At 39.9% G+C, this 12688-nt stretch overlaps 1 protein-coding gene across 8 annotated transcripts in view; it reads right to left on the bottom strand.

Annotated features, from left to right (window-relative positions):
- Positions 1 to 12542, bottom strand: part of USP37 (ubiquitin specific peptidase 37) — an 80288-nt gene extending 67746 nt beyond the window's left edge. For 3 of the 8 annotated variants that reach the window (XM_036320808.1, XM_036320806.1, XM_036320801.1), the window contains exons 1-3: positions 12368 to 12541; positions 8296 to 8457; positions 2520 to 2743 (exon numbers count right to left, since the gene is read on the bottom strand). In XM_036320808.1, coding sequence (XP_036176701.1) covers positions 2520 to 2675 — 156 coding nt within the window. In that variant the 5' untranslated portion in view covers positions 2676 to 2743; positions 8296 to 8457; positions 12368 to 12541. Of the gene's footprint in view, positions 1 to 2519; positions 2744 to 8295; positions 8458 to 12367 lie in introns of all 8 variants that reach the window. The other 5 variants (XM_036320805.1, XM_036320807.1, XM_036320803.1 and 2 more) reach the window with 5 other exon arrangements.
- Between the last annotated feature and the right edge of the window lie 146 nt (positions 12543 to 12688).

Raw genomic sequence — 12688 nt, forward strand, 5'->3', positions numbered from 1 at the left:
TTTTCTTAATTTCAACTCATTTCAAAATGAGCAGTTCTTCGCTGCACAAGATAAATAGCATAGAAGTGAAAACAAAGTTAATTATTTTTTGCAGTGATAAAATAATGAGACCCTTTAAGTGTGCAAATAGCCCTGGCTGGTGTGGCTCAGTTGGTTGAGTGTCATCTCATGCACCAAAGATCACCAGTTTGATTCTCAGTAATTAGGGTACATGCCTAGGTTGCAGGCTTGATCCCCCCAGGTAGGAGGCAGGAAGGAGGCAGCTGATAGATGATCCATGTTTCTCTCTCACCTCAATGTTTCTCTCTCTCTTTCTTCCCCTCCCTCTCTCTCTAAAATTAATAAAAACATAGTATTTTTTTTTAAAGTTTGCTATTAGAAGAAAATAGCTGTAAGGACGGATGACCTTGAATTATCATCCTTGAACAGTGCATACACCATTCTGGCAGGATTATTTTGAAAGTAAACATTAAGATAACACTAATCAATCCCATTAAAAGCTAACACTAAATAATGACTCTATCATATACATTAAGAAAAAAAAAAAGAATAAAGTTATTCTAATGTGGTTTTTAAAATAGCTTCAATAGTTTCATCTTCCACTAGCTTTCTTTTCAATAATAGTGACTACTTCCTGCTCTTTATTATATACTAGAGGCCCATTGCACAAAAATTTGTGCACTCGGAGGGGAGGGGGGGTCCCTCAGCTTGGCCAGTGCCCTCTCGAAGTCTGGGACCCCTCGGGAGATAACGACCTGCTGGCTCAGGCCTGCTCCCGGGTGGTAGAGGGCAGGCCCAATACCTAGGTGCAGCCCCTGGTCGGGCTCAGAGCAGGGCCGATTGGGGAGTTGGGGCGCCTTCCCCTGTCATGCACAGAGCAGGGCGGATTGGGAGGTTGCGATGCCACACTCAGTCACGCTCAGGGTAGGGCCGATTGGGGGGTTGGGGCACCGCTCCCTGTCACACTCAAGGCAGGGTTGATAGGGAGATTGCGGCGCCACCCCGTCACGCACAGAGCAGGGCCAATCAGGGGGTTGGGGCGCTGCCCCCCGTCACGCACAGAGCAGGGCCCATCAGGGGGGTTGGGGCTCCGTACCCTGTCATGCACAGAACAGGGCCCATCAGGGAGGTTGGGGCTCCATACCCTGTCACGAACAGAGCAGGGCGGATAGGGAGGTTGTGGCCCCGCCCCCTGTCACACACAGAGCCACAGGGCGATCAGGGGTTTGGGTGCTGCCCCCTGTCATGCTGATCCCGGTGCAGGGAGGCCTCTCGGCTCCGCTGATCCCGGTGCTGGGAGGCATATTACCCTTTTACTATATAGGGTAGAGGCCTGGTGCATGGGTGGGGGCTGGCTGGTTTGCCCTGAAGGGTGTCCTGGATCAGGGTGGGGGTCCTCACTGGGGTACCTGGCCAGTCTGGGTGAGGGGCTGAGGGCTGTTTTCAGGCTGGGACTGAAGCTCCCAACCGCTCCTTTTTTCTTTTTTTCTTTTTTATTCTGGGCCAGCTTTAGCTCTGAGGCTTGGCTCCAGCTCTGAGGCCTCAGCTGCTGAAAGTAGGTATCTGGTTTGTTTAGGTTCTATAATCGAAACTCTGTATCAACTCCAGCTCTGAGATCCTAGCTCGCTGAAAGCAAGTTTCTGGGGTTTTGTTTAGCTTTTATATTTGTTACAATGTTCAAACTGCAGGCTCAGAGGCCAGCAAGGCAGGCGGGGAATGTTGGAGTCCTCCGTCACTGAAGCAAGCAAGCCTCATGTTCAGTTTATGCTGCCTGGCTGTCGGCCGCCATCTTGGCTGGCAGTTAATTTGCATATCGCCCTGATTAGCCAATGGGAAGGGTAGCGGTTGTACGCCAATTACCATGTTTCTCTTTTATTAGATAGGATTATCTATAATGCTGCTGAATAATACTATACAATAAAGGATATAATATAATATGCAAATTAACCCTCATGCCCTCACAAGATGGCTGCCTACAACCAGGCCGGCAGGGGGGGTTAGTGAGGGACAACCAAACGACTGAACAGCAGGCTGCATGGGGCAACCAGGCCAGCAGGGGGATTAGTGAGGGACGACCAAACGACTGAACAGCAGGCTGCATGGGGCAACCAGGCCAGCAGGGGGATTAGTGAGGGACGACCAAACGACTGAACAGCAGGCTGCATGGGGCAACCAGGCCGGCGGGAGGGCTGTGAGGGGTGACCAGGCCGGCAGCGGGGGCAGTAAGAGGTGACCAGGCCAGTGGGGGTGGCGGGAGGATTGTGAGAGGGATGTCCCCCGAGGGGTCCCTGATTGGAGAGGGTGCAGGCTGGGCTGAGGGGACCCTCCCCATGCACGAATTTCGTGCACCGGGCCTCTAGTTTATAAAATAAGAACATAACAGTATCAGTGTCCTGGAAATAAAAAACAAGAAATATTAATCTAGTAGAAGGGCTACCATGATTCTCAATATGGCACAGAACAGCTATTCACTAAAGGATGTGATGGAAGATCTATTCCAAATCAAAAGTTGGTAATACCTGAAATATCCTTGGAATTCCTCCAGTATTGTAGTGAACCACTAGGCTGACTTTATTATCCTTTTCCACAATTTCAAAGGATCCTTCTTTCCATTTTGTAATCCCAGTTTGCATACTTCGAATTCTGATAGGACCATGTATCTTCAGAGGAGACATACTTTCTTTAAAAATAAATTGCTTCTAGCAAAATTATAAAACAAAAATATAACTTCACCCAACAGATTCTAAGAAAGAAAAATAAAATTAAAAGTTACAATTTACTAGTGATTAAAATAAGTGTATGAAAGAGAACAGTTAGTGAACCATCTTATATGTCTTTTTCTCCATTTCCATAAACCACATTTTATTAAGCATCCTTAAAGGCCTTGATTAGCTGGATGGCACAGATAAGAAAAACAACTAAAGCAGTCACTCATGTTAAGCGTCTGAATCTAACCAACATTTAGTTCTTCTATACACATTCTTTTCTTTGTCATGTGTCTTGCACCTGTGTCTATTAGTGCCTAAATTTTGCATTTTGCACCATTAACAAGTCAAAGTGCTGCCTCTAAAGGCGTGCCAATCGATAATACTAAAAATTCCATTCTCAATGTGACCAATTTTTACATTCCTTCATGAATAATAATGCATCTTGAACTTCAAATATACGTAAAAAAATGTTTTCAGTCAACTGACTTCATTTCTTAGAATAGAGCTCCTTCCAAAATATCAAATCATATCACCAAGTAGTCTAAGCATATCCACGTTTAGAAGACATTAAATGAATACAAACTATAAGAAAAATCAAATTAGTTTAACCTCCAGAATTATTTGAGAAAACCATTTATTTTCTAGGGAAAACAAACTAACAATATAATCTCTCTTCCTAAGAACCACCTATCATTTATATTTAATATTATCATCCCAGAAAGACTATCAATTTTATCCATGACAAATATTCAAATTTCCCAAATAAACTTCTAATAACTTAAAAATGGCTTACAATAGAATTTCTAAAACTCTTCAAATTAGTTTACCAAATGTCAATACATGAATACAATTCTAGTAATAGCACAGAATGCTATCAAATAGCGTGTGTATTATACAATTCTACGTCCATATACCTTCCAGGTATCTTTACAATGAATTTCAGATCAAATTACATCACACACAATGTTAAAACAAATTTTATTTATACACTTCAAATCTTTAGAAACACTGCTCTAATACAGATTCTTGCTTACAATTTAATAAATTTTAAAAAATTCATTAAATTTTGCATCTGCAAAAACAGCTAACCTAGAAAAGCTTTAATAAAGTAGTCATCAAAACAGACTAGGTCTAGATATCAGGAACCAGCTCTGATATAATTTATAACTTATCTTTTCTAACCATTTGTTTTCTCAAGTGTAAAATAGGTAGAGCAAATGTTATAGTGTTGCAGTTAAACAACACACATTAGGCATTAAATAGACCCCAGCTCTTAATATGAAATTAGTGTCCACTTTCTGAATTTATTCCTGGTCTATAATACCCTTCCAAAGATACCAGATAAATAAGTTAACAGGGATTACCAATCCAACTGCCTATAAGGCCTGGCAAATCACATAGATAACTTAGGCAGGCAAAATATGAAAACCGTTAATCACCCCACCCAGAGTGGTTGAGTTGGTTGAGCACTGTTCAGTGTCCTGAAAGTGCAGGTGAGGTTCTTGGTCAGGGAGCACACCTGAGTTTCAGGTTTGACCCTCGGGGAGCGTAAGGAAGACAATCAATTGATATTTCTCACTCACATTGATCTGTCTGTCTCTAACTTCCTTTCTCTACCTATGTCCTTAGGTGAGGATTAAACAAAAGAAAACTGCTATTCAAATTTAGTCAATTTTATCATGTGAAAATAAGTGAACCTAGCATTGCCAGATCATCTAATTTTTCAAGAAAATGACATCCCAATTTTCATGTAAACCTGCCCATTTTTAATTGTGGTCAGTGAATTCAGTTATTTTTAAAAGCTACAAATCAGCCCTAGCAGGTTTGGCTCAGTGGACAGAGCGTCAGCCTGTGGACTGAAGGGTCCCAGGTTGGATTCCGGTCAAGGACACATGCCTGGGTTGCGGGCTCAGTCTCCAGTAGGGGGCGTGCAGGAGGTAGCTAATCAATGATTCTCATCATTGATGTTTCTATCTCTTCCTCTCCCTTTCTCTCTGAAATCAATAAAAAATATTAAAAATAAACAAATAAAATAAAAGCTACAAATCAAACAAAACCCACCTGTAGGCAGGATACAGCCTAGGGACCACTAGTTTGAGGTCTCTAGATAGTATACATCAAATAAGTGGGAATGAAATTTAAAAAGAGACATGAAAACACTTTGAATAGTTAAAAGGTGTTGCGCATTGTAAGTCCTTTATTGTTATTCACTCATCTCATCAAATTTTTTTTAAAATATATTTTATTGATTTTTTACAGAGAGAAAGGGAGAGGATAGAGATTTAGAAACTTTGATGAGAGAGAAACTTTGATCAGCTGCTCCTGCACACTCCCTACTGGGTATGTGCCCGCAACCAAGGTACATGCCCTTGACCAGAATCGACCATGGGACCCTTGAGTCTGCAGGCCGACGCTCTATCCACTGAGCCAAACCGGTTAGGCCTCATCAATTTTTTTTGGTTCCTACTGTGGTCAGATTTAGATAGTATAATTGGCTGGGTATATGAATCCATCAAAGTAATCGAGTCCACTACTGTTTTTACCCAGTCTGTTAATAAGACAGTTTGCTCAACCAGTAATTACAGAATTTTGGGCCAGCAATGTGTGTTTGTAATACTTTTCTTTGGCAATTAATAATTTGGTGCTTCATTGTTTGGATATGTCCTTTGAGATTTTTTTCCTACTCTGTCCTTTAGCACTGCCAATAATATGTGGCCCCCTCCTAACCCAGATGCCTATGCCAGAAACATGGGAGTTATCTTTGACTTTTCTCTTAATGATTATTGATATTAGATTGGGGATGGAAGGTCAAGGTAGAGTACTGTCAATTCTACCTCCATACACCTTCCAGACATTTCCATAATGAGCTGCAGATAAAATCACATCATTTTCCTCCTTAATATTATCCAATGACTCCCAACTGCCCTCATAATAAAATCTAGACTCATTAATATGACATAAACCCCCTTCATGATCCAGGACCTCCTTACCTCTCTATTCCCAACAAGCTCTCCAAATCCAGCCATTTGAACTACTTATAATTTCCCTAAAAAAGCCACATACTTTCATGCCATGTGTACATTGTAGTCAATGTTTATAGGATTTTTATGTACTTTCCCCATCCTCCATAATTTCTTCTCCTGTCTATAAAATCAAGGCTCAACTCAGATATTACCTTCTTTAAGAAGCTTTTCCTAGCTACCTTTTACTTTACTCTCACTCCATATCCACACTGACATTGTTTAAGGTTTCTCTATTCTCCTATTATACTCTGTGCTCACTGTTAGTAGAGCATTTATCACATTATATAAACTGTTTACTTTATATAAACTGTTTACCTCTTTGTCTCTACCTAGACTCTGTTATTTAAAGACAGGGAATATGTCCTTTAATCTTTACATCTCCATTAGAACAGTGTCTGACATACATGAAACAACAATCTATATATATAAAAGGCTAATATGCAAATATCCCCATGGGGGTTCAACCAGGAAACCGAGAGTTCTATTGCTCGCTATGATGTGCACTGACCACCAGGCGATGGCGTGGAACAAAGGAAGGTCCTGGCCAGCAGCTGGAATGCCCAGAAGAGCCCTGATCGCCAGCTAGGCCTAGGGACCCTACTTGTGCACAAATTTCATGCACCAGGCCTCTAGCTTAAGAATAAATAACAACAAAATAATGAACAAATCAGTATTATCAATTTATTGTTAAAATATACAGCCCTAACCGGTTTGGCTCAGTGGATAGAGCATCGGCCTGCGGACTGAAGGGTCTCAGGTTCGATTCCGGTCAAGGGCATATACCTTCGTTGCGCGCACATTCCCAGTAGGGAGTGTGCAGGAGGCAGCTGATCGACGTTTCTCTCTCATCGATGTTTCTATCTCTCTATCCCTCTCCCTTTCTCTCTGTAAAAAATGAATAAAATATATTTAAAAAATATATATATACAACAGTAGATACTGGAACCATAAATTCCTTTTATGTGACCAATATAGGGTTATATTTACTAAGTTCTTTAGAAGAGTATCACTATGCCCTGTATTACATATGACTTATCTTTTGAACACTTAAGCTTTTTCTATGTGGACCTGAACTTTTACACTAAATGTACAGCTGTTCTCATATCTTAAATTCAATGAGAGAAAGATCATTTATGAAGAAAAAGAATTAATATGCAGTTACAGAATGCATTAAAACAAAAACATTAATAAACTTGCCTAAACTGGGATTCATTTTATACACGACTCAATAAAGAAACTTCATTTTAAGAGTATGTCAGATTACTTCACTTTAAAAAAATGTCATTATGGGTCATGGTGCCAAATTAAAATGAATTAAAATAAAACCACATTATCTTAGTGTTTTCCTTACAGACCAAAAGTAAATAAAGGTTATTAACCTTGAATTCCTCCAACAAAAACTTGTTTTTAAAAATTGCATTTAACAAAAATTTGAGATGAAGATTTCAATGTTCACTAAAGTTAATAAAAAATAAAAACTTGTTACTTCTGTTTCTCTCTATATAATTTTCAAATATTTGATGCAGTTTTGATTACACATATAAAATTTTACTTCAGATATTTAGTATTTTCTTAACCTTTCTACTAGCAACCTCTCTTTCTTTGAAAGAAGAAACCCTGAAAGGTGCAGGACAAAAAACTGGCAGAACCAATAAAATAAAACTTCTAATGCCTCAATTTAGTCCATCACCTGCTCTTGTACTAAATGCATTAACTATATCTATTTTTGTATAATCATCATATTTTCAGGGTTTACCTTACTTAAAGAGAAAATAACTTTCTTTTTCAGTATTCAGCATAATTCAGTAACTGTTAAACTTTCTATGAACCTAGAACCAAGATAAGATTTCTGAATTCTGTAATGCTAATTCACTACCAAAGTGATATTAGGAAGACAAAATATAATAAAAACTCATTCTTTAAGTACACCATTCAGATTCCCCTTTCCCTAAATTTCTTCACAATTATTAAAACTACCATTCAGCCTTGAGCATTCTATGAAAGCTCAATAACATTGCCAAAAATGTTTCTATACCCTGGACAGATATTTAAATACTCCTATTTTAGCCCCGGCTAGTATTGCTCAGTGGTCAGAGTGTCAGCCCCTACACTGAAGGTCATGGTTCCATTCCCAGTCAAGGGCACATATCTAAGTTGCAGGTTTAATCCCCGACTTCATGCGGGCAGTGTGTAGGAGGCAACCAATCAATGTGTCTCTCTGCACATCGATATTTCTCCCTCCCTCCCTCCCGCCCTCCCTCCCTTCAACCGTTCCTTCCACTCACTCTAAAAAGCAATGGGAAAAATATCCTTGGGTGAGGATTAACAAAAAATAAAAACCTACAGCTTAAAAATAAATAATTAAATAAATGTTCTTATTTTAGATATTGCTTTGAAAATATCCTTATCTAGAAGGGCATTCTATGGTTAAAAAAATACACACACACACACACAAAACATGCTAAAGCATGAAAACTGTTACTAAAAACAGAAGAAAGAAAATGGTCAATTCTTGCCACTATGCATACTCTTGGAAACATATCTAAAATAAAAACATTACTTACTTTTCAGTGACTTTTACTGAAAAACCCTATGTAATAACGATTCACCTTTATTCTGATGCTTGTGCCAAAGGCAATGCAATCTTCTTGGGGAACTACTCATATTCTGCAGCTATCCCAGTTCTTCGGAAGCCATCAACTCAGCTACAGGAAATATAAGTGTGCCTTTTAAAAATAATCCAATTCACAAAATTAAAATGATTGTTAAAAGTGATCATTTATACAGCAAAGATTAACCTTTTCATTATTTAAAAACCACAAATTTAACCTTATTGAAAAAATTTAAAACATAATGCTCAGGATACACACACACACACACACACACACACACACACACACACGCACACACAACAGAACTTTAGGGATCTGTGTGCAAACTGAGGGACTCCAGGAGGAGCTGTACCTTGATCCATTTGTATCTTGGTTTATCCCTGCTACATTTTGAAACTATGAAGGCAGTGAAAAAGAATACATCCTTTGTTGACTTTATAAACATTGTCACATAAGGATGTTTTATGTCTTAAAACACCACTTCCACCAGGTGCTGTTACAAATTTAAAAAAACTGATAAACTTAGTTTTTACTTTTTTCAAAACTAGCTTTACAGGTTTCTTTCTCGAATTGAAGCATCTCTAAATCTCTCATTGCCTTTTGAAAACTAAAACAACTTTAAACTGATTTGTTCACTTCTAAAAAAATCATTTATTGAGCTACTCTAATTTGATATACTGTGGTAGGGATACAAATGTGAAAATTATACAGTCCATGCCCTCAGAAGGCTTCCCTATACTTGTCCTCCCACCATCATTGAGGCAAAAAATCTTAGTATCAGCTTTAACCTCATTCTCATTTATCAAAAACCCCATCTTTTTGTAACTACTACCTTAATTCAGAAACACATCACTTTGCTACCACTCCAATCTAATATTTATTACACAACATTTATTAAGCACAGTGCTAGGCACCATACATGCATTTATTTTCACAATAACCCTAAAGGACAGATATTAATATATATTTATAGATGAGGAAACTAAAGCTAAGAGAGATCAAGTAATTTATCCATGATTATAGTCAGTAAGTGACAAAAATAAGTCTAACATCAGAATCTACGTTTTTAACCACTACCATAATGCATCCTCATCAATGAACGTGATTCCAGCAATGAATCCTTTACCCTTTCTAAAAAACTACTTTTATTATCGCCTACCAAAGAAAGTACAATATGCACTAACTGTCTTCTTAACTTTCTCCCTGAAGGAGGGGGAGAGAGGAAGGAGGACCTGTCCTATCTTCTTTTGTACTCCTGCAAAATAACAGGCACTTTGTAAGTGCTAAATACTTGCCATTGATGCCGATTCCCTCCCAAACATTTTTAAATTCTGTGTTAAGAATACTTAACACACACACGCACACACACACACACACACACAAAGAATACCTAACACAAGATCTGCTCTCTTAACACATTTTTAATTGTACAATACAGTACTGTTAACTAAGGTACAATGTTCCACAGCATATCTCTAGAGCTTACTCAACTTGATTAAATGAAACTTCCTCCTAAACGTTTTTAACAGCTCATCACTCACTACCTATAAAATAAATCCAAATGCCTCTTTGTTTGACATTCATACATTTCCTATGTTTTATTTTCAACTTCTCAACAAAAAATGTTGTTCTATATACAAACAAATTACTGAATTTTAATACTTTCTTTCACATTCACCACCAACAACTTAAATATGACATTTTCCTTTATCTGTTTATGAAAACATCATACTCACTGGTCTCATAGTTTAACCTGTTGGTAAGATATATAAACCACTATTCTGATTTTAAGGGCTTTCTTTCTTTTTTTTTTTTTTAAATATATTTTATTGATTTTTTACAGAGAGGAAGGGAGAGAGATAGAGAGTTAGAAACATCGATGAGAGAGAAACATCGATCAGCTGCCTCCTGCACATTCCCCACTGGGGATGTGCCCGCAACCCAGGTACATGCCCTTAACCGGAATCGAACCTGGGACCTTTCAGTCCGCAGGCCGACGCTCTATCCACTGAGCCAAACCGGTTTCGGCAAGGGCTTTCTTTCTTAAAAAGATCCATAAAACAAATGCACAGAGATAAAATTAGTGTTATGGCTGAAAGAGAGAAGTTGACCTAGATAAACTTTATCTCCACTTAAAGTGTCTAAAATCTGAATGGTTTTATGACATAAGAATGTAAAAATCATCCAAAGCCATGGAAAACCCATTGTTTTTTTCTTTTGTGTTCTTTGTTTGCAGAGTGAATATTCAAATGACAAAAATATCAGTAAGCTGGTGCTTCCAAAAGACATGATGGTTCTTACAGCAAGCTCCAGTTTACTTATTCACTTAACAAATTTTTGAGAAAGAGACATAAAATAATTACTAGCTTATATTCTAATAGGGTCAGACTTTAAATAATCACACAAATAAAGATATAATTAGAAGTTCTGAAAAATGATATAAAATGCAGGGCTTGATGAGAGATTTTAATACGGTACCTGACTTAAGACTTGGGAGTCAGGGGTTAGAAAGTACCACTTAGGCTGAAAACTGAAGAATGAGTTAAGTGAAGGATGGTCATGCTGGGTCAATCCAGGCAAACAGAACAAAATGTGTAAAAGCCCTGCGATAGAAAATAATTTGGTTTGACTGAGAAATGAAAAGCAGTGTGTCTGGAGTTCAGAGAGGGAAGGGAGGATGTGCAAGATGAAGCTAGTAAAGCAGGAAAGAATCAGATTATGAAGAATCTTGTAGATCACTGTAAGGATTTCGAATTTTACCCTAAATGTAATAAACACTTAGTGATGGGCAATCCACTGAAGAGTTTTAAGCGGAGAAATGACATGTTACTGCTGAATGGACAAGTGATGTGCTTTGTTTGGGTTTCAGGAGGAGAGTGAAAGCAGCAAGAATGAAAGAAAACTGGGCAACCGGACAGGAAAGTATTGAGTGATTCAACTTATAACAACACTTACAATAACAATTAATGTTTACTGGCTATTGACGGAAGGCCATGTGCATGCTATGGTTACTGCGTTTAATCCTCATAACAATCCAATAAGGTGATGTTTATTCCCATTTTACAGATGAGAAAACAGGGTATCAGTGACATTAAGTCCAGGTGAATGAGGATTGTGGCTTCAACTAGAAAAGTGATACTGAAGATGTACAGAAATAAATTCAGTTATTAAATGCCAAGAATCCCTCAGTGCTCCATCCTAGGCCCCTTTCTTTTCTAGCACTGTACGCTCCTCAGGCAATTCCATCCACATCCATAGCTTTACCATCATGGTGGCAGATGACATATATACACTTACTTGTATGTCCAGCTCAGAACTCTCCTCTGAGCACCAACCCAATATATACAGCTGTCTACTTGACATCCTCTCTTAGATATCTCCAGGTAGATACTTTTCAGATACTGCCACCCCCAAAAAAGGGCCTATCCCTAGGCAGAGCCAAATTTTTGAAAGAACTACCACAAAACCAGTACAGGCCAACTTTCCGAAACACAGGATTTTGTCACCGATTATCATTTCCTTTAGTGGACCATGCCCTAAAATATGTAAACTTGACAACGTGATCTGATGTCTAGAGCTGGGGAGCAACCAAATGCTTGACAAAAATACAATCCATGCCTTTTGGTTAGAGATGATTAGGAGAGGAAGGTGAAGAATTGTCAAGAGTGAAAGAGTACCCTGTCCAAGGCCTGACGGATGTGCGGCTACCGCAACCTAAGTTCCCTTTAGAGACAGCAGGCCTCGTTAAGGGGCGAGTGGCGGACGGCGACAGCCCCCAGCGAAATGGGGCAGGTTCGGGCTGCGGAGGAAGCGAGTGACAGTTAGGACCAGGTCAAAGAAGGAAAGCTTAGGGATAGACCCTAGTGGAGTACGTGTGAGGCCCGGGGAGCTGCGAGGGGCTGGGGGCAGGCTGAGCAGCAGCAGGGCGAACTCCAGAAGAGTGAACGCCGAGTGGGCGGACCGCACCGGGCAAGGGGGGTCTCGGAAAACGGCTCAGTGGAGAAGCTCGCTGGGCCCGTCTTACCTGTGCCTGTGAGTCCGGGGCTCGCACCGAGTCCGCGCGGAGGGGGAAGAATGGAGGTTAAGGAAGGAAGGGACGCCGAACCCAAACTGAGGTATACAGCTCGCTCCCCCAAGTCAGGGAGAGTGGCTGATGGCGGGAACTGTGACCACACGCAAACACGCAACGCACGCACGCACACTCGACGCGACCGGACAGGGCGCGTGCGCGCAATCCTGAAAACACCGCCCCTCCACGCCCTCGTTCCGCCCCAGCACCGAGCGGAGTCCGCGGAGGTAGCTCCGCCCCATAGTAGCACGCATGCGCATTTTCACTTCACTCACT

This window comes from Myotis myotis, unplaced genomic scaffold (genome assembly GCF_014108235.1).
Source record: "Myotis myotis isolate mMyoMyo1 unplaced genomic scaffold, mMyoMyo1.p scaffold_m19_p_8, whole genome shotgun sequence".
NCBI classification, from domain to species: domain Eukaryota; kingdom Metazoa; phylum Chordata; class Mammalia; order Chiroptera; family Vespertilionidae; genus Myotis; species Myotis myotis.